At 54.7% G+C, this 22,284-nt stretch overlaps 1 protein-coding gene across 1 annotated transcript in view; it reads right to left on the minus strand.

Moving 5' to 3' along the window:
* Nucleotides 1–17,716: 17,716 nt before the first annotated feature.
* NTN3 (netrin 3) overlaps nt 17,717–22,284 on the minus strand; it is a 32,394-nt gene continuing 27,826 nt past the window's right edge. The window contains exons 7-8 of the mRNA XM_068206433.1: nt 19,549–19,623; nt 17,717–19,296 (exon numbers count right to left, since the gene is read on the minus strand). Of these exons, the coding sequence (XP_068062534.1) occupies nt 18,968–19,296; nt 19,549–19,623 (404 nt within the window). The 3' untranslated portion in view covers nt 17,717–18,967. The remainder of the gene's footprint in view (nt 19,297–19,548; nt 19,624–22,284) is intronic.

The following is a 22,284-nucleotide window of genomic DNA, read 5'->3' on the forward strand; positions in this document are numbered from 1 at the left end:
AGATGGGAAGAGTGTTTCAAAATTGATGTTTCAGTCAAAATATCCCCTGCAGTGAATCAGTCTAGGCAGCATCAAGGCAAAATTTCCAGTAGGAAAGAGCAAATTATTCTTAGGTTTAATGGGGGTGAACCCTGGCTTTGGGATTTGTATCTCAAAAGCTCCTGCTCTGTTTGGCTCTATCTGGCTCCTGCTGTATCCAGTGAAAACAGGGCTGGGGGTTCAGCATCTCCCACTCTTACTAAAGAATGCGTGGGGACGGAGGAACCCTGAACTCTCCATCCATCCACTGACTCCAGCTGAAATTGGCTGGTGGCTTCGACAGTTTCAAAGCTGGACACAGAGACATACCCGCACATACCATGAGTGCAGAAACTTTGAGTGCTTTGGAGACCAAGCCAAAAAAGAAAGGAAAATTTGAAAAAGAAAAGGATGAAGCAGAGTGGAATCAAGCCATTCATGTGCTGTGGGAGCAGTTTGGACTAAGAGCCAGCACGGGTTTAATGAGATCATTTCACACCTCTAATTAAATAGGTGCAACTCTCTGCAAGGAGGAGGCTTTGGGCCCTGGAACACCCCAGGGGTTTGCAGGATGGAGAAGTCAGGGACGGAGGAGAGAGGCTGTTTGACCTGGATGCATTTGCTGGCTCTGGGGAATGGAGTCACCACTGAGTGCATGCAAGTAACCCCGGAGGGGTTGTTTGTGCGTAGAGAGCTGTCACGTTCCACTTCCACACTGGCATGCCACAGGGATGGACAGCCCCAGATCCTCAGATGCCCAGGGGTATGCTGGCAGCACCTTGCTGAGGCCAGGCTGGGACAGGTTTCCTCCTGCCAAGCCTCAGTTGCCCCAGCTGTGATGTGCAGGCAGGACCCTGGAGATGCACTTGAGGAGCTGAAATCCAGCTGTGTGGGGCAGCTGGCTCTTCTTACAGCCTATCCCTCCCTGGCCCTCCCAACTGGGACATGGGTTTCCCAGGTGTCCCTAAGGGTTCTGCTTCCCCACCTCACAAGTGGGAATTGGGTGCCATCTCGCTGACACCTGCAGCAGTGATGGATGTGTCCTGTGGTCACAGCACCCAGCACAGAGCCCAGGATGGGCACCGGGATCTCACCCCTAGGAGTGAGGCACTGGGATCTCACCCCTATCATGCAGGAGTGATGTCCTGCACCAGGGCACAGCCCCAGCCTGTGCCCACCCCTTGCAAGGTTGGATCTGGATAAGGACACAGCTGGATGTTGAGGCAGCAGCATGCTGGGGGGTGCCTGCGTTTGGGAAGGCAAACCCTTTGTCTCCAGAGCAGAGGGGCTTCGCTGTAGCTTCTGAGCCTACGGCTGCTGCAGGTGAGCGTATCCACGGCTTTGCTCTGGCCCTGCTCGCAGCACAGGGGGAAGGCAGAGTCCTCTGGGGAAAGGGGTGGGAGGAGAAGAACGGGATCGAGGACAGCTAAGCCCTGAGCTTCACACACTGATTCTACAGCTTTTGGCTTCACCTCACCTCCCCTCCCCGCCTGGCAGCTGGGATCTGCATGGACCAACGCCAGAAGAAAACAAACACCCTTCCAGCCCATCATGGGGGGCAGTGAGGCATGAGGGTGGGGAGCAGAGCTTGGGGGCTGTGCTGGAGAGAAGCAGCCCTAAAGCCCCCACTGTGGTGCAGGAGAGGAGCAGGTCTCTGGGTCATGAGGGAGCTAAAGCCCCCCCCCTTCCCACTCACTGCACCCTAATGATGTGCACACTGGGCCCCTCTTCCTCCATCCCCCTTTTGCAGGAGCAGGAGTGGCAGGAAGTGATGTTCTGCCTTGGCAGCAGCATTATGGTGGCTTGGTAAGGTGGCATTGCATGGTCCCATGCATGCTGTAGTCCCATGGGAGCTGTGGCACAGCCGGGGTGCAGTGAGGGGCAACCAGCACAGACCCTGACACAGAGCTGTGCCCTGCCATCCACTTCCAGCCCAGGACCCAGCGAGGGGACAAGCAGCCTCATAATCCCCCACCCCACTCTGGAGGGGGATGTCCAGGCTGTGTAAGGCAGTCTGGGTCGGTGCCACCTCCAGACACTCCCCGTGCTCTTCAGATGTCCAAGGCAGAGCTTGCATGGACTGTCCTCACGGTGTGATGGATCTGTGCCAGTAAGAGCTGCAGGCAGCTGGACATCTGCCTTCATCACCTCCTGCCAGGCAAGGTCTGGGATGTGCTTCCTGCCTGGAAGTTATTTTAGTACCAAATCTCTTTCTGAGGCAGTGCAGCTCCTGGATTTTCAGTACATCCCCTCTGGCCAGGGGCCTGGCATGTTTCTGACCCCTGCCCCTTGTCCTGACAGTGGGAAGAGAGCCAGTTCCCTGTCCCCTGCCAGCTCTCCCCAGGGACAACACACTGCTGCTGCCCTGTGCCAGGAGTGGCACAGTCCCTCCACAGCCCCCACCTGGCATGGGCAAACACATGGAAATCTGTCCCCAAAGCCGATGTGCCAGCTCCATCCTGGAAACACCTGCTCAGATCCTGTGAGAGTGGCACATGTGCGAGCTGGCCCCTCCGGGCCCTTCGCGACCTGGCTGGCAGCTCCTGGCAGGCAGAGCCTGTGGCAAAGCCGACACTGCCCTTCCTAAAGCTGTCCCTTTCTGTCCCTCTGCCTCCAGTGATAAAGGAAAGTTCTGGAGAGAGGCTGTGGAGCCTAGCAGCTGCTGCAGCAGTTTGAAGCTGAGTTCAAAATTTGGCTGATTTTCCACTGTGTGTGGTGGTTCCTCAGCAGTTCACGTGTCCCTGCTCTGCAGCAAGGCCCTGTGGCTCAGCACGATGGAGTCTAGGGTGAAAAAAAGAGATGTGGCTAAAGCATTCCTCCTCTGAAACGTCAGCACTGGTAACAGCTTGGCATAGCCCCTCATGGTGTCACTGGCTGCTCTGCACAGCTCCTGCCCAGCTCCCATGTGATGAGCTGAACCCTTCCCTCAGGTTATTGCTCTGGGATGCTGCACCCACCCCTGCTCCACCGACCTCAGTGTCGGCCACCATGGGCTTCCTCCACACTATCCTGCTCCTGTTGCTGCCTGCAGCCTGCCTGGACCCTGCCTGTGGCCTGGCACAGTGTTCTTCCTCTCAGGCCCCTCCGATGACGCTGTGCTGGCACAGCCACACTGCCTGGCACAGCATGGGGAGGTGCTCCCGGCTGGACATGCAGCTCCATGATGTCCACTGCTTTTCCAGAAGAGCTGTGAGAAGCTTGAGCCCGGAGGAGAACCCAGGGATAGGGGAAGCAGGAGAAGGGAGGAGGGGGAGTTTTCCCTCCTAATTTCAATAAACTAAATGAAAGAGGTGGAAAATTGGTATTTCATGCAAAACTTGGTGAGGGTTAAACCACTTCCAGATGCTGTCTCAGAAGGTTTTGCTCCAACCTGATCTGTTGCAGATAAAGCTGTAGACACTCCTGCCAGATATTTATTACAGACCAGTGGAGTTTCAAAGCAGTGCCGTGATCCAGGTTGCATTTTGTGCTATGCTGTCCCTTAAAGGGAGCAGAGACCACTCAGACATGTCCCTCCCAAGGGCAGCACTGAGCAGCCCTTGGTGCGGACAAGGTGGGGCAGGTGGCCGGGGTGGTGGCAGTCCTGTGGGGGAGGAGGAAGTGGCAGATGCTAAGATGAGGGACACCTTGTCCCTAGACACCACTCTGGCTTTACCCTCTTGCACCATCCCTTGTCAGCAGGACCATCCCCGGCTTTTCCCTCTGCTCCCAGTCTGACCTGCTCTGACCCCTGTGGGCTCTGCTCACCTCAGTGGCACCCAGTGGGCAGGTGGAGAAGACCTGGGAGGGTGATCAGTGGTGACAGAGGGCTTTCCTTCCCATAACATGGGAGAGCAGGAGCTCCCTTGGTCATGGCCCTGAGTGAGGTCTGGGGCTGGCACAGCAAAACCCAGCAGCTCTCAGCCCCGCAGACACCTTGTGCCCACCCCAGCAACCCCAGGATGGGTCTTGCCACTGCCTATGACTGATGCACAGGGTGATTTTAAAGTTGGGGAAACTGAGGCGTAGCCAGGCCAAGTGTAGAAGATGAGCCGACTGCACTTCTGGGGCTGCTGCTCTGCTCCACGCCTGCCCTGCAGAAGAAATGAGGGTCCCACGGCCGGAGTGCAGCTTTGGCACGTCGGGCAGCGGGTCCGGCAGTGGGTGCAGCACACCTGCCCGGAGCGGGTGCATAGCCGGCATTCCTGCCCCCGGAGCCCCCTTCCTGCCCCCCCGCCGCCGCTGCGCCCCCGCTGCCTCTCGGCCTCCGCTTGTTTTCTTAGCAGGCGGGTCCCGCGCTCTCCGAGCCCAACAATTTCCTGCCCGGGCGAACGCATTCCTCTATTCCCCCATCACAGGTCCCTCCTGCCACCTCCCCACCTTGCTGCTGGAAGCTGCCCCTCTCCACTGCTCGCAGCACATTACCCCTCTCCCCTCCCACCCTCCTGCCTCAGTTTCCTCAGCTGGGACTCTCACGCTCCTTCTGGGAAGCAGAGCAAAGCCTGGGGACTCGGGATGCTGAAGTTGGCATCCTTCCGCACATTTGGAGTGCTAAAAGAGGTGATATTTGCCCCCATTTGCCATGTCGGGGGACTGGCCAAGCACCAGTGGGGAGGTGGTGATTCTGAATGCGATCCGAGGGGACCCGTTCCAGCCCCAGCCTTACCATCAGCTCCAAAGCACTGCTGGCAGCGCTGAGGGCAGTGGGAATGTCCCCAGGCTCATCGCTGCCAGCCGATCCTGGAGCCCTCCCTGCCCCCCAGGAGCGGGATGTGCAGAGCAAGGGATGTCAGGCACTCTGCTGTCGCCGGGGAACATCACACAGGTGGGCTTTCCCAACTCTGCAAAGCGGGAAAACCAAAAAGGCAGCGGAGCAGTGGTGGGACAGTGATCTGGGATAGACAGTGACTGCCAGGGACATCCAGGGTGACGCTGGGTGGATGGGGACATCACCTCGGAGTGCAGAGTCCAGGACTGATGGAGCTGCTGGGGGCAACAGGGGGGTGGAGTACCAGGTAGAACCCAGCAGGTCCACTTTGGAGACCAACTCCGCATCACCTGGGGGATCACTGAGTATAAGGTGGTGGTCTGAGCCAGAGGGACCCTGTTGCTGGGGTTTGTGCTGCTGGCAGAGGGTCCAGGAGGTGGGTGGCCAGGGGCAGTGAGCCCAGCACCAGACGTGCCCTTTCCAGCTGCCCCCAGTGCACTGCCAGCACTCCAACGCACCCGTGGCCCGAAAATAATGAAAAAACCCCGTCCCACCCGTCAGGAAACCTCAAATCAGGGCCAATGTTTTTGAAAGGTTTTTTTCTTCTCTCTCCTTTAACACATCTGCCAATATAATCTGACCTTTTCCATATAAATAAAGCCCGCGCGCTTGGGCTTTGATCCCGTGCTCTAAATTTTCTATTTACTTAATTGGCCCATCCAAGGGCTGAGCGACTCGCGGCCGGCAGCCGCCGCCGCCGCCGCATTCCTAGGGGCTTATCGCCACCCGATCACCTGGTTGTCATTACCACGGTCCCGGCCCCGCTGCAGCCACCTGAGTCCGGCTGCCCGGGCACTGCGCTCCCCTCCCACCCGGTACCCGGCCCCGCTGCCGTGGGGTGGGGGCATGGCAGTGGGGACACCCCGTGGGGGTTTCACGGAGGATCTTGCTTGTCTGGTTCTCTGTCACCCCTCTCCCCACCGCCTTCACATCTGGAGGGCAGCTTGCTCCAAGGGAGAGGGAACCCCATGTGACATGGGGCTGGACCCCCTAATCCCATCCCTGTGGAGGGATAGAGGGTCAGAGGCTTTCTCAGGCAGTCTGGGGAGGGTGATCCTCCAGAAAGAGGACCAAAGCTTGATTTACTCCTCACAGTTGCTTCTGTTTCCATACAGATTATATCCTGGATGGATATACTGTCCTTCCATGGATTAAGGACTGTAAATGTCCCCACATCCAGAGGGAGGGAGCACAAAGCTTTGCTGTCACAGGGGACTGAAGGCTCTGGGCACCTGGAGAAGGTGACCCCTGAGCAGTGGCCATCTGTTCTCCCCCAGCCTTTCCCTGCTGGTGCACCAGGCCATGGCAAAGGACCAAGCCCTCCTCCTGCAGGCCTGTTCTGATCAGCTGGGAGAGCTGACACCTCCTGAGCAGATTCCCACTGTCCTGGCCATGGGGAGCCCAGGCCAGGAGCTGCAGGGCTGGGACCAGCAGAGATGGGAGGACTGTGTGTCTTTCTGCAATGCCGCCTGTGCAGGGTAGTGGGGGCTATGAGCCATGGGGAGATGGACAAGTCCCAAGAGTGGACTGTGACTATACTCTCAACCTTCCAGCTATTAATTTTTGGTCCGAGAAGAAGAAACAAGTGCAGGGAAGGCTGCAGGCAGACCTGGACATGTTGTGCCTTGGTCTGCTGGCTGAGGTGGTCCCTGTCCCTGCTCTGAAGAGGCGGAAGATGCTCCTTCTGCCTGTGATTACTCAGTTTCTTCAAGCATTAATAAGGGCCTGAGTGGGCTTTGGTACCCTCCAGCGAACAGGAAGTTGGGGAGAGCAGCACCCAAAGTGATCCCTCTCTAAGCAGGCGTTTTTGCCTGCCCATGGGCATTGTGGGTGTGACTTGGAGCCTCTTGTGGGCAGATCCCAACCATCACTGTGCAATGCCTGCTGAGGTGACACATGCAGAGTTAGGTGATGGGAGGGTTGGATCAGCTGTCCTTAACTTCTCCACGCTCCTTTTCTCACTCTCACTGGAAGGGGATGCAGGTCTCTTTTTAACCTGGTTCAGCTCAGTAGGAAGACACTGGTGGTCATCCTCCACCAAGCATAATCTCTGATGTGTGGGAGGCCCTCCATGAGCCCTGGAGGGCTCCTCCTGGTACCTGGACAATGCTGAGGCATGAGGATAGATTCCAGCTCCCAAAACCTCTATACAGTTGGTCATAAACCCTGGGTTCCTGATACCCACCATAATGAGATGTGGGAGCAGAAAGACAACTACAAGACCCTAGAGAGCACCAGGGTTGGGCTGACAACAGAATCATAGAATCATAGAATGATTTAAGTTGAAGGGACCTTAAAGATCAAGTAGTTCCACTCCCTGCCATGGGCAGGGACACCTTTCACTAAATCAGATTGCTGAGCCTCGTCCAGCCTGGGCTGAATACTTCCAGGGATGAGGTAGCCACAGCTTCTCTCTCCTTATTAATTCTCATGACAGTATGGATGAGGGAGGAGGACGATCCCGTGGTCCTGGCCATGGTGACTGCCCTGTTCCAGCAGAGCCCTGGGTTGTAGGATGCTGAAAAGCAGTAGGTTAGATGAAGCCATGGGTTGGCTCTGAAGTAACAGCACTGGGAGCTGAGGCCAGAGGCTGGGTCAGGCACAGCTGGATGGACCTCAGCCTCTGCAGGACACCCAGCACAGAGAAGGAAGTGGCCTAGCATGGCAGGTGCCACCCAGCACTGCTCTTGTCCTGAGGTGCCAGTCCTCCTTCTGAGCAGCCAGTGGGGATTTTCCTCTAACCAACTCCCCATTCTGCTTTTTCACATTGTGGCTCATAATTTATACACCAGTGGTGGGCAGAAGGAATATTTAACTCCTAAGTACCTCTGTGTGGTGCTGCTGGATGTGCCAGCTCAAGTGACAGATGGGCACCACAGGGTGGGAGCGATGGACCTCATCCAGGGTGCTGCAGAGGGGCACCCCCAGGAGCTGAGTGCTCGGGCAGCTGTGCCGGGTCCAGCCAGGAGGGGTGACAGCTCCAGCTGTGCTGTGGGACATGGAGCGTGTCCGGCTCAGGATGGATGTCATCGCCCCGGCTACACCTGCTCTTGTTGACCCGCTCTCCCTGCTCCCCCAGGGCAGCCCTGAAGCTGGTATAAATGCCCACAGTCATTTGCAGTCAGAATGACCGGTGTGTCCGGCATCTCCTTTCTCCAGGGAAGCGGCTTCACGGCCTCCAGCGTGCCAGTGCCCTCCTCTCCTCGCTGGCAGCTGTCTGCTCAGCTGTGCTCACCAAAGGATTGAAAGTCTTTCTTTGCTTCTCCAGCAGAGCTTTGCTGCCAGAGATCCCAGATGGCTTTGCCTGCTGAAGCCCTGTTCCCAGCTCCTTGGAACCTCTTGAAGATGCCTCCTCCACTGCCTGGCTCTGCCTATCCAGTGCAAGCAGCACCACTGCAAGTTCACCCAGCCTCTCCACAGCCCTCTTCTTGGTGAATCAGTGGTTTTCAAAGTGACAAGCTTGACCCCTTGGTATCTCACACCCATCAAGGTCCCAGAAAAACTACCCCTTCTTTTTGGTGCCATCCCAGAGGGATGATGTGGGCAGCACAAGCACAGCAGGACAAGGAAGACAGGAAGGAAGCTAGGAAGAGGGTATCGGGTGGGATTTCAATATCTGACATGTTGACGTTTCCCAAGTAGAAGCCAGTCATTCAACATCTGGCCAAGAATATTGCGTCTTGCTTAAGAGCAACTCCAGATGTTCCCAAGACCTTTTTTTCATTATTTTATTTATTTCATTCTTTTCTTCTCTCCGCTCCCTCCTAGGCATTCTTGACTCACTAAATCAAGGGAGACAGGCTTTTAACTCTCTGGAAAGAAATAAACGGCTCAATGGTGATATGAAACAAAATTTCTGGAACTATGTGAGCAGATGTGTGTTGGGGGAAGGGAAAGGGGGGAGCAAGGTGAGGGAGATCAAGAGAAAGAGAAGGGTACGTCTACATGGGCATCTCTTCCTCATGAGGTGCAGCAGCTGGATGCACAGCATGATGGCCAGAGGGACGTGCAGTCTTCACTACACATGTAGGACTGGTGAGGACAGGATTTGTGACTAGAGGAAAAAAGGGAAATGGACTAGTTCCTACTTCAATGGGTTGACTGGTTATCCCCTCTCCAGTGTAATTTGGTCCAGTTCTTACCTCCTGGAAGTGACTCAGAGCCGAGAAGGTCAAAAGAAGGATGAGTTTGGTATGTTCATGATGCTCATCTGTAGAGGTGATTTATCATCCCTGACAGAAGTTGGAGAATGAGCAGCCAAACAGCAAGAAACTTGGGAAAAGAGAAAGTTTGGCAGGAGGAGGGGAGAGGTCAAAAGTGAGAGAGATGAATGAGAGAAAGATGGAGGAAGGCAGTGAGAACATGAAAGGATGACCCAGACATATGGAAACGTGATTTCTCGATCAAGTTCCTCGACTCTTGCTAATGTTCTAGTCAGGCCTGTAGCGTCAGTTCCCACCGTGTGCCACACAGGCAAGGGCTTCATGGGCCTCTGATGGCCTAGAGCTGCCACCTCTGCAATCTCTTCAGACAGAATTGCTAGTGCTGTGCTTATCTCCCACTACCCCCTCCTCAGCCATCACCTCCAGCTCCATCCTTTTGTCAGAGCTGCTTTGTCTGGATTTGAATGCTCCCAGCCTCTTGCAATCCCACCCTTCCTGTGGTAGAAGGGTGGTTTGTAGACTCTTTAGGTAAAGCCACGGGACTGAAACTATTTGCTTTCTCCTCTTCCTGCCAAGAAAAGCTCATTTCATTGCCTTCTTGTTCCCCTTTGAGTTGAAGAGCCAAAATACTGGATGACCACTGCTGTCAGCCTAGAGAAGGACCTGATCACAACCTGTGAATGGCCACAACAGGCCTGAAAGAGCTCACCTCAGAGAAATGTGCCATTAAGAGGCAGTGAGGATGGTAGAATGCAGCTCTACATCATTTAACCCACTTGAGAGATCTGCCACTGGCTCCAGAGCCCCCGAGGAGCCAAACACCTCTGCCAGCACTCAGCACAAAGCCCTTTGCAGGACACATCCCATTATTAGCAGAAAGCCAAAAATTCAGCAGGTGAGGTTGATGCCCAAGCTCCCCAGCCTGGGAAGTTCCAGGTGCCTCCCTTGTGACAATGATGGAAAGGCTGCCAGCTTTCAGAGAGCTTTCATTCTCAACATCTTCTGAGACATCTGGGTCTCCAAGAGGTCTGGAAGCTGGGGGTGCACAGATAAAACCTTGCTGAGCAGTTTCTGCTGTGCTGTACACACTTGAAGCTCATGAGAAACCCTCAGAGACCTTCTGTCTGGCAGCAAGAGCCCTTCAGAACATGATAGAGGAGATTTTGAGAAACCACAAGTACTGTCCAGCTAATGGCTCTTCATATGCTTCTGCAGAGCAGTTCAGCTCATTCATGAGCAGGAATTCTGTCTGGAGCTTTGGAGCAGGAAAAGACCCCATGGGATGACAGCTCGGGGGCTGCTGAGGAGCAGTAGCCTGGTTTCCACACCAGCAGGTAGCCTACACCAGTCCCGTGTTTCATCCATGCCCAGCTCCATGCTTGGTTGTCAAGAGCTGGTTAGGAAATCCCCAATCCAACTGGTTTTACTCTCTGAAAGAGCCAGTTTGCCTGAGCTGAGCCAGCTGACTGTCACTCTCCTCAGTATCTGGCCCAGTTCCCTCAAGCTGAATCTCTGTATTTGGAAAGCCCTGGGGAGGCTCCAGGTGGGCTCGTGTGGTCCCAGTGCTGTCTGGGCTGCAGGTGGCCTTCAGTTCCTTTGGGCTCCAGCCTGAGCCGTGGCTATGAGAGCATCCAGGCTTCCTGCCCTGGAGCAGGGTCTTGGCTCTTGGTTCCTCGCTCTGCAGAGCAAGGCCGAGAGACTGTTCTGGCTCTCAGGAGGACCTGCACTTCAAAATTTTCCAAACAAATCACTTGGATTATTTCTAACTGACATTTTTTGGAGGGGTTTTCCTCCCACCGGAAAGGAAGGACTTGATTTATTAATTTTTCAAAAGTTTTTCATCCAAACTTTCTGAATGCTCAAACGGGGGTGGAGAGAGGGACAACGAGTTTGGGCAGACCAGATGCACACACCCTGCCTGAAGGTGGCAGGCACAGGGGACTCTGTGCTGAGGCTCCTGGCTCCTCCTCACTGTCCTCAGCTTGCAGATGAGTTCCTTAGGACCTCTTCGTGTGCCCGCAGCTCCCCCAGTGCCCTGCAGCACCCTGGCACACTTGGGCTGGTGATCAGACCACCATCAGCCCTGTGCCCTCAGTCCACCAGTGCCTAGGATGGAGACTGGCTAGGATGGAGACACCAGTACATCTACGAGTAAAATTCAAATTTTTATGCTTTAGTGTCTATTAGCTTTCCCTCTTTTGCCTTTCCCTTTAACTGGAGGAGCTGAGGGGGATTTCCAGGCCGTGGGGTACCCTATCCCTCAGACAGGGCCCGTAACCATGTCCCTGCCCTTAGCATGGGGCACCATGTTCCTGTGCCAAGGTGCAGATTCCAGTCTGTGTCGGCAGGTCTCTCCCAGCTGGGTCAGCATCAAGGAGCAGCAGGCAGAGTGGTGTGTCTGCAGCCCCTTAGCAACCCTCACGTCTCCAAAATTCCCAACATTGGCAAGCACAATGGGGGTCTGCGAAGGGAGAGATCAGGACCTTGCTGGGAGGAGCCTTGCTGTGCCCATCTGCCCCCTGTCCTGGGATGGGTGGCGGAGGGGTGCTTGCACTGGTGATGGGGACAGCTTGGGTGGTCCCTAAACATCCCTTACTCTAGCACCATCCTCCCATTGCCCAGTTGGGGAGTGGTTCCCACCTCTTGCCCTGATACTGCCATCACTGCAGGGAAGAGAAGGCACCTGAAAGGCTTCACCACAACTTGTTTTTTGGGGACCTGACGGTGACACCTCTTCCACTGGCTGCTCTCTCCTGTACCAGCTCCTGCCTGTGCCCCTGCCTGCAGCCCCTGGACTCCAGGTGCTCTTCCCAGAAGTGGAGAGCAGTGTTAGAGCCTGACCACCCTCTCCTGCTCCAGGGAATCATAGAATAGTTTGAGTTGGAAGAAACCTTAAATGATGTCCCTTTCCAACTCCCTGCCATGGACAGGGATACTTTCCACAAGACTGGGTTGGTCAGAGACTGATCCAATCTGGCCTTGGACAGTGGCTATGGGAAGCAGGTCTTCATCCCCACACCACACCATGGAGTCTCTGAGGGCCTCACTCCCACCATCGAGGCCATGCAGTGGGAGAGGTGGTGGCACTGTGCTTTCCAGGAACAGGAGCCATCTGGGCTGGGAGACGAGGGAAACAAAGCCCTGAGACACCTGCATCCCTAAGAATCACGCTCTTTACAGGGAACAGGGCAGATCTCTCCTCTCCAGAGAGGCTCTGAAATTCAGATGGAAAAAAAAATACATTTTCCAACCATTATATTTAGTGAAAAGAGCTGTTCATCCACTTAAAATATAGGTGACAAGTACAAAAGGTATTTGACATTCTAGAGCAGGCCAAATCTTCAGGAGATCCAAGATATATGGTACGCACCCGTGGCCCAGCTTCAATCTGCTCTTACACTGTAAATTCCAATTACATCATGCTGCCTTGTTTAAATACCGTGAAACCTGGCTCATGCCCTAAGTATGTTTTATATATTGCCACATCCATTTGAAATAGATGGGCAATGTGTTTTACGGCACATGTGCAAATATCTCCATATTTTTCCATCTGGGGGTTTATGGGATCTTTCAGAAAATTAATAATGGGGCTCGGAGGAAATGTTCGACTTGGAGGCAGTAGCGGGGATTTATGGCCATCCCACTGGATGCCAGGGAAAAGTCTGAAAGCACCCAGAGCAGACGAAGGCCCCACGATTTCACCAGGCGTTCCCTGAGAGCTAATTTTGCATAACAGTCAGGACCAGGAATTTCCCCCTACAGCCAGCAGGTTGACAGGAAGGGATTGCTCAGGAAGTGAGGAGCAAGGGATAGGGATGGGGATGGAGGTGGAGGTGGGGACCAGCATCCTGGGGGCTTGTGCCAGTAGCTCAGATTTGGGCAGGGCACAGGAATGACTGAGCCTTGCTGGTGTGGGGGCAGTACTGCCCAGCCACTCCAAGGTCCCTCTTTGGCCACCCTGCCTCACTCCTAGCTCCAGGTGCCATCTAGTTTTGCTGGAAAAGGGACAGTCTGTATGTGCGTGCTGGCCAAAGCCACCTCATTTCTGGCTCAAGAGGCCAGCTAGAGCCTGTTGTGGTCTGCTGGGTTTCCTGATGGATGAGCTGCCCCAGCTGCCCCAGCAAGGGGAGCACCCAGGGCTCCCAGGACAGTGACCTGAGCAGCACCAACCCTGTCCCGGGGCCACGGGGATCACAGCATGGGTGGCCAGCAGGGATGGGAAGGGACACTCAAGAGTCACCACATACCAAAAGCCGCAAATGGCCCTGAGGTCAGGTTAGTGACCCATAGCACAGTCCTGGAGCTTTAAACATTGGAGATTACTTGGTCCCACTGTCATCTGTCTGGCAGGACACAGGCAGGGGACAGGAGGGGACAGACAGGATGCAGCACCTGGCTTCAACCACTGCTGCTGCAGAAGTCTCTGTGGTGGTGTCAGTGCCAGGGAGAGACACAACCCAGGCACCTTTAGACTCCTCGAATGTGCTGACCTGGCTTTGCTCTGCCCATCTTCATCTTCTGACTCACTGTGCTGTGAGCAGGACTGTGGCAAACCCAGGGATCGGCTGGTGACTCTGTGTGCCTGGGCTGGCCACTGCCTGCTCTCAGACAGGGAATCCTCCAGGACCAGCCATCTTCTGGGAGTGCCACCTCTCCCTGCTCCTGCACAGCTGAGTTTCCCATCGTGTGGGTGTGCGGGGAGTGGGGGGGAGGAAGCAGTGTGTGGTGTTTATTTTGACAGTGGAGAGGCTGGTTCTCCAAGATTTTGGGATATTTCATCTTGTCCAAGATGAAAACATTGTCTGTTTATTGAGTCTCACAGTGGCTGTGTAAATAGAGGGTAAGCTTCGATGGATGCTGAGGGTCTGATCCTGCCCCATGCAGAGAAATAATTTATTTCTGCACAAAGATGCTGAGCCCAAGACATGGGGGTACCAGCATGGCTCTGATGGGGCAGCAGCTCCTCTGGGTGGATGTTCTCTTTGTGCCACAACTCCTGTGCTGCTGGCAGCAACATCACAGCAGTGCCTCAGAGCCAGCTCAGGGCATGTGCAGGGCCGGGGCGGCAGCAGGGCGCTGCTGGGATCACTTCTTCCCTCCTGCCTCATCCTCTCCATTGCCACTGAGGTGGGAAAAACCCAGCAGGAGGGAGCTGATGGGTTTCTCCAGATGGTGCCCTGCTGACCCCAGCTGTTCCCCGTCTTCAGCTCTTCCTTAGGAAAACACGGCTTGGGCCAGCCCATCGATTAATGGTTTCCTCATGTTCCCCCCACAAGCCGAGGGGGGAAGCTGTCTCCCTGCTCCTCAGGCCCTGCTGAACTGAGCCCCCTGCCTCCCTATGCCCCCAGACCCCACACAGGTGCTGCATATCCTGTGCACACGGGGAGCATGTGTTTAACCAGTGAATTGTGCCCCTGTAAAGATGAACAAGGAGATAGGTTGGATAAGGACTACCTGAACAAATTAATGAATGACAGGTAATTAATGCTGATGTAATAAGTGCCCCCAAGGCTGGTAAAAATACACTAGGCATACTGAAGAACAGCACATTTCTCACAGCTTTGCAAGGACAAGAGGGGCTTGGAGCAACTAAATTCCCCAAACACTTGTTTGACATGGTTATGAGTGGGAAAAGTATGCCCTGCCCTGGTCCTACAGCCCCTCTGGAAGGACCTTAAGGGGGTGAAAGAGCCTTCATTGAGATTGGGACGGCAGGAGGAGGGCTGGGTATTGCAGAGGCTGTGCTGTGCTTAGGAAGCAAAATTTAGGATGTTAATGAGACTTGTGAGGGTTGGAAAGTGCCAAGTAAAACGCCATGTTTGGGTAAGGGGTGATGGACAGAGTGCTGCAGTACCAAGGGCATGGGAGAGAGGATGAGGCACTGGTTGGCTGGACAAGATGGGGTTGGTTTGACAGGTCACCACAGCTGAGGAGTGGCAGCAGGCCACAGTTGCCTAGTACCATGTCCACAGGTGACAAAGTATGGTAGCATGGACACAAATTGCTCTGTGTACCAGAGAGCATCAGGAGAACAAGGAGAGCAAAACCAGGTCAGACTATGACAGAGGTGCCCTGTTGGCCAAGCAAAATGCTCTTTGCTTGATCCCATTTCACTTAAGGAACGTGGTTTCCTGTCTGATGCAGTCAATTTTATTTATGTGGACTTTGGTTACCAAGAGCAAAATGATGGAAAATACTCTACACATACATCCATTTGTCAGGCTGGGGTTCAGCTGTTCAAACTCCTGTGATCTCTCGTGAGTGGAGCTGGCTGGACAATACAGAAAAAGAGCATTGAGTTTTCTATAGTATTCTCACATTTTGTGTCTTTCCTTGGCCAAATTCTGCGTTTTCATGAAAGATGTCCACTGGCGTTTTGAAATGAGAAAAATTTCAACCAGCTGCAAAATTCAGTCCCAAAGCAGGGGGGAAATTGCAAACTTGGCCTCTCTTTCCGCTGCCTTTGTGTCTCAAATACTTTGTCCCGGCTGAATACTGGGAAAAGACCTGTTAAATAAAAAAACATGGATGGAAATGTGCGTGGTGGTTTTGGCCCTTCCCACATGGGCCGGCATCCGCCGCCTGCAGCAGCCGGTCCCAGCACGGGGCTTCTTGGCACACTGAGCTCAGCCAGCTGCTGCAAGGGGAGGGGGATCCGTGCTCGAGGAACTGGGAGTGCACCAGAGCGCACCAAAGGCTTTTCAGATGCTTTGCTGAATTAATACTTTTTTCCTTGAAGAGCTATTTTGGAAAATACATGGCTTTGTAGTGCCAAGCAGAGCTTGCACTGCAGTCTCTCTCTCTTGCCCTTGCAAAGCCCATAGCTGTTGGCTGCAGCCACCAGGACTGTGTGACATATCCTGCTGCCACCTGAGCCCCCTGCCCTGTGTCACCCATGGCTTCTGGCTGCTCCCAGTGGTGTAAAACATTCCTCACCACCAAAGGGGTGGACAGGGCTGGGTGGGAGCTGGTGGATGTGGAACTGCCCCTGGATTTGCAGCCCCACACCAAATGATGCCTGTGCTGGTGTGTGTTCCTAGCCCGATCCATAGGGCAGGACGAGCAGTACCTCTAAGCAAATCCATGGCACCTCCTCCACTGCCCTTGGTGTCCTGGCACCAGCTCAGGGTGATCCAGCTACAGTGTCCCAGGTACAGCCAAACCAATGTTCAGGCCCCAGTTCCCGAGCCAGGCAGAGAGAGAGGAATAAGAAAGGTGAATTCTTGCTTTGGACATGGAAGTGACATAAGAAAGAGAAGTCAGGAAAAGTCCTTCAGAGATCAGATTCAGTGAAGAGTGTATTCCTCAGTCTAGACTCAGTGCAGAGTGTCTTCCTCCAGTCCTTCAACCAGGATTTTAGGACATTCTCCAGCCATAGGGAGAGAGGGAGAGAGGGAGAGAACGCCTCTCCTCAGCACAGACCATGGGGTGGTGGTTCTGCTCTGGCATCTCTGATCTGCCCCAGCAGGACACTGAGATGCCAGATGGGAGCCATCCTTCCTCAACAGATGGCAGAGGTGAAAGAAGAGGGAAGAACTGCTGGGAGGATAAATGGAGAACTCCAGTCAGCAAATTCCTCAAAGAGTTTTAGGTACCCCACTTCAGTGGAGGAGAAATCAGGTCCCAAAGGAAACCCTGGAGTTGCCTGCCTGAGAAGGCTGTGCCCAGTGTTTTTGGGGAACACAGACACATTGTGCCTCTCCTTGCTTGGAGAAACCACGCGCTGCTGAAGCCCTGCCCGGAGAAGTATCCATGCCTGTGGAACAGAGGTGCTGCCCTGCTCCTTCTGGGCTGTGGGTGCTGAGAAGAGGGGGGGGAGGGGGTCAGAGAACCCCCCACACCCTATGGAGTGATGTTGAGGGATGATCCTGATGAAAGTCCTGTCCCTGCACACCCAAAGGGTGTTCCACCACTGATGTCTGTGTGAGGAGTCCTGCATTTGTCCAGAGAAGCTGTGGCTGCCCCATCCCTGGAAGTGTCCAAAGCCAGGTTGGATGGGGCTTGGAACAATCTGGTCTAGTAGAAGGCGTCCCTGCCCATGGCAGGACTTGGAAGAAGGTGAACTTTGAGGTCTTTTCCAACCCAAACAATTCTGTGACTGTTGGGTGCATGGGGTTGGAGTGAGCCTGGGCCAAGGGCAAGTTTGGTGAAAGCAGCCGTGGGAGGAAGAGGAGAACTGGGTGGCCCAACTACATCAAGAGCCATCTCATGGCAGAGGCCAATAGTCTGACTTTCCAAACAAGAGGAGCCAGGGATGGGAGGGTCCTCTCAGCTCAGAGAGAGGAGGGAAGAGGGTCTGTGTAGGGAGAGGGGATAATATCAGCTCATCCAAGCCCAAGTGGTCCCACATACCCATTACCCCTCAGCTTCTAGCCTCCCCACACCTCTGCCCATGCCCTTTGTAGGCACCCAAGTACCCATGGGACCTGAACAATGGCACTGCAGGCCCTCCACAGCTCTGAAATGTCACTTCCAGCATCTCCAGCAGCTTCACCAATGCACCTGCATGTCCACACAGACATCCCAGGGCCTAGATCCTCACTCCCCAAATTCTCTTGTCCTGAAACCCAACAGTGCTCCATTAGTCTCTTCAGCTGGAAGCTTCAGCACCACCCTGGGATGCTGAAGCCTGGAAGAACCACCCTGGAATGCGGAGTCCACACAAGCTGCCGTGGGCTGGAAATGGTAAAGTTTAATGAAAGACCATTAGGCTACAACCCTTCACTGAGCCATTCAATAAGCAAGGCAAGGTTTGTGTGGAAATGAATATCTATTGTCAGAGCACCTATTATTTCTATTTGTATTTATTAAGCCAAGACCACTACAATCTCAACATGGGAAGATACTGGTGTCTGTTTAACCAGAGACTAATACATGGTGAAGAAGATATAAAAGCCTAGAGGTGGATCAATGAAAACTCTTCTCTCTTTCTGTCACCTCTGCCTTGTGCATCTCTTTGGATAACCTTGGCCACAGCAATTCTTCCCAGGATAGCACACAGTCTGGCCAGCTCTGAAGATGCACACCAAGGCAGATGGTCACTTGGTGTCATCTCAACAGAAACAGGTGGAATTATGTCAGTTGGTACCAGGTGAGAATACAGGCACATAGACCTGGGTGGATGGATGGATGATTATACACGATGGCTCCGGTCAGCCTAGCTACTCCACCTCAGGTTCAGATGGAGCAGGTGGACATGGGAGGGGAAAATGGTGTGTCCAGGTCTTTTTCACTGGGTTGTCTGGACTAGGCACCAGGACAGTGGCAACCAGGGGTTGCCAGGTCTGTCCCTTTCTCCCCGGTGGACACAGTCCTGCCTGGTAGTGGCCACCAGCACACTGCCAGGACCTGGCTTCTCCCTATGGCACTGCAGCACCGCACAGGTCCTGCCCCAGCTAGCAGCACTGGTCCATGTGAGCCCAAGGTCACCGGGGCATAAGGCCTTGTAAAAGTTCATTTGTCCTTCCTGGTGGAGGTCCTGGGGCTGGACACTCTGCAGCACTGGACAGTTTCCACTCAGCCTTTCCGCATATCAGAATGAGGGACAGAAGACTCTGACCTCCTGTTCCTCCTGGGAGAGGAGAAAGGCAGAGAGAGGTCTGGCAGCAGCATATTTTCAGAGTGAGGAAGAATCATACCTGGATGCTGGAGAAGGGAGAGCTATCAACTGAGATGTCAGCACTGGGCAGAAGACAACTGTGTTAAAAGGAATACAAAAGCCTTGAAAATGAGCTCCAGAATGCCTGGAGCAGGACACCAATCCCCTTCAAGCACCTTCAGGTGACAGGCACCCACAGGACCTCGCTCCGCTTTGCTCCTCATTAAAGGTTTGTCATTACTGCATTATTTTTAATACACACTTAGAGAAAAGGACTGACACGCACACCCACTCGTGCACACGCACACAACGGGAAACCATTGCCAAAATATACACTATAGACAAAGAGTCCATTCACACTATATATATGTACAGAGTCTGTGGGCAGTGCAGCCAGCTGGGCTGGGGCTGGGCATGGGGGACAGGGTGGGTGCAAACCCCTCAGGGCTTCACACACTTGCCCTTCTTCTCCCGCCGCTGCAGTTTCCGAAGGCGGCGTGTCCAGGCATCCCGCCACTGGATGACCAGGCTGTTCTTGTCGGCCATCAGTCCAGGCCGGTCAGTGGAGTTTTCGCTGATCCCCATGACCAAGTACTTCTTGCTGATCTGGATCTTGGGGCACTTGCAGGACAGGTCTTTCAGGTGGATCCACAAAAAGTTGTCACCGCGCTTGACCCGCTCGTCACGGCACTTGTAGACAGAGAGGATGTTGATGGTGAACTTGGCCCAGTTGGCCACCGTCTCCATCTCAAGGATGTTTACCTGGACCACTGAGGGAAAAAAGGGGGAGGCATAGTGATGGGGGATGCTTTGCCTTGCTCCTCAGAGGAAGGTCGGGGACAGGAACTGCCCTTCCCCAGCAGCCCCACCTGCCTCATCCACTGCAACTTTGGGAGGGCTCATTTGGAGACCTCTCTCCATATGGAGTGTCCCCCACCCCCTGGATGCCTTCGTCTGCCCCACCCACAGCCAGCCCTCATCTGCCTCTGGGCCAAAGCCCAGGGGAGGCTGGAGGTCCTTACCATAGTCTTTCTTGCAGTACTTCTTCAGGTTAATCTTGTAGTTGCCCTTGGCTGGTTTGCAGTAGGAGTCACAGTCTGTGGCAGAAGAACAGTGGGTTGAGCGCTGAGGGGCTTGAGGCATGTGGGGACTCATCCCACCACAGGGGAAGAGGGAGTGGGTGGAGGGGACAGCAGCAAGACCCAGCCTGGCAGAAGGTGGTGGGTACTTGACTCCTCCTGAGCCGGGGCCTGAGCACTGCTGGGGACAGGGGTCTGTTGAGTCCAGCTGCTCCCCTGGCACCTCACAGGGGCCCGGGGCTCAAAGACCAGCATGAATGGCTGATGCCACATCAACTGGGAAGAGGAAGGCCACCAGGTGGCCTTGGGTGCATTGAGCATACTCTGTCACTTGTAGTGACAGCGTCCTGCTGGATAAGTCAGCACAGGGGTAGTGGAGGAAGCCTGGAGACTCCTTCCAGACACAGAAAGGGATGGATGGGAGGAATGCAGGTGAGGTGATAGTGGCTTCCATGGAGGGCTGGCAGGGGCCATGGCCAAGGAGAGTCAATAGAACTGCTGTGACCCTGCAGTCCTGGGTGATGTGGGAAAAGAGGATTTGGCACCAGTCCCACAGTCAGCCGCACAGGGGGCAGATCCAAAGGCAGGTGTGACACCGGACCAAGGGGGTCATGATCCTCAGAGTCATTCAGCTCTCAGGGGCCAGAGTGGGGGAAGCACGCTCAGGGGGTAGGTCCTCCAGGGACCTGTGCCTCGTAGGTTCCCACAAGCAGGAAGGGGACTCAGGCTGTGGGAAGGAGACAAGTGAGGGAAGTGGCCCTACTCTACCACATCACTCCTGTTGCCCAGGCATCCCCTGTTCAGGCTGCTCCAGAGGGGCTGGGGAGGCCACCAGGCTGTCCTCCACCACCCTGCGGTCCCCCAAGGCTCCTGTCCTCCAGGAAGCTTTTTCTGTGCATTTCTAAAGCCTTCAGATTTGCATCTCAAGCAGAGGGAGGGCAGGGAATGCCTCTTTCCTTCTCCCCAAAGCCTTTGATCCCAACAATTGCCCGAAGCAGCCCTGTTCTCCTTCTTTCTTTACCCTGCCATCTTCCTTTGAACATCTCAATTTGTCTCTTTCCAAATAGCATGTTTTTTTCTGAGCCCATCTTTCTTCTTTTCTCTGCCTTTTGCAGGTTCTCCCTCTGGTTTGGCCCCGTGTCCCAGGATAGAGCCAGCAGCCTCTGAAGTTGTCTTTGTTTGCAGGTTGCCACAGTGATCACTGGGGATGGAGGCAAAGCTCTGGGGGAAGACACGGAATAACAGAGCCCTGTGCCAAAGGGAGGCGGAGAAATGAGGAAAGAAGCCAGGAGCACAAACTCACCCTGGGCTCTGCTGTTCTCCTCTCTGCCCAGCTCCTTTTTATCTGGGACTTCATGCCACCTGTTCCAAATTTGTCAGCAATAGAAGCAGTGCAGCGTGCAGCTAATTCTTGGCAGAGGGGGATGAGCTCTGATTCTCAGTTCAGCCCCCCCATGCTGCCACACTGCCCCTCTGCCTGGGCTGGCAGAGCTGCCCTGGCCCTGCTGCCTCCCCTGAAAGAGCCGAGGTGGCTACAGAGGGGGCTCAGGGCCTCTCCACATAGGGGGGTGGAGTGTGCTGGAGTGCTGGGCAGCGGCACTGAAGGTGCCCTCACCCACTGCGCCCCTGGGATGTGCTGCGGCCTCAGCCTGCTGTGTTCTCTGGGACACACTACAGCCCCATCCCAGACCCCAGAGCACCCATGAAAGGGACTCTAGGGAGAGCCTCCCACCTTATTTTGGGGAGTGCCCGTCAGGACTGGAGCGCCTTCTGCGCCCCAGGCAAAGGGGCACAGAAACTGTCCCGCACCTGGCACCAGTTGCCACAGGCCTGCCCATGGACACCGGGCACTGTGGGCAGGAGGGTGGCATGGCCTGGGCCGGGACAATGGGTGCTGGGCTAGTGGAGTGTGGGGTGATGTGTGGTGGGAGGAGGTTGTGGGGCAGCCTCAGCCAACCTGCCACCCCCTTCCCTTGGCAATGGGGATGAAAGAAAAGCAGAAAGAAATCCTGTAACTGCCCTGGGCTCCTGCTCATGATTAACAACATAACACTGTGATTCAAAGGAGCCAGAAAATGGTGTTGGGAATTAACAATTTAGGATTAGTTTAGAGATTTTTTTTTTTAACCACTGCTTTGTGCTGTGGAGGAACATTCCTCAAATCTAAAATCAATTCCTGCTCCGCTTATCTAAGAAACTTGGGAAGAAAAAAAAAAGTCCAAATAACTGGAAACATTTCCGTTCCTTAGCCCTGAGCACGTGGCCTCCTCCATCACTGGGTGTGCAGCAGACACGGGTGCTGTGGCTGGAATGTGGCAAGGGATGTCAGGGCAGAAGGATTCTGCCTGCACCTCCCCAGACTGCCTCTCCCTGTGCATCCTGTCCTGTTCCTGCAGGGGTTTGCCATGGGAGGTCTCTGCTCGGGAGCCACCCAGTCCCCATCACAACATAGCTATGGAGCATGGTTCCATCCTCCCTGGGATACTGAGTGCCTGATGGGGCTGCTCCCACAGACAGGCCCTGAGAGCCCATGGCTTTGCACATTCCACAGGGCAGTGTGGAGAAGAGCTGCTTTAGCTGCCTTTCTGCTGTGTCCGTGCAGCTGGATTGGGCAGCCAAGCCCCACAGAAGGGCTGGGGCTCAGCAGAGACCTGACACAGCCCATGGCATGAAAGTGCA

This window comes from Anomalospiza imberbis, chromosome 16 (assembly GCF_031753505.1).
Source record: "Anomalospiza imberbis isolate Cuckoo-Finch-1a 21T00152 chromosome 16, ASM3175350v1, whole genome shotgun sequence".
Lineage (NCBI taxonomy): Eukaryota > Metazoa > Chordata > Aves > Passeriformes > Viduidae > Anomalospiza > Anomalospiza imberbis.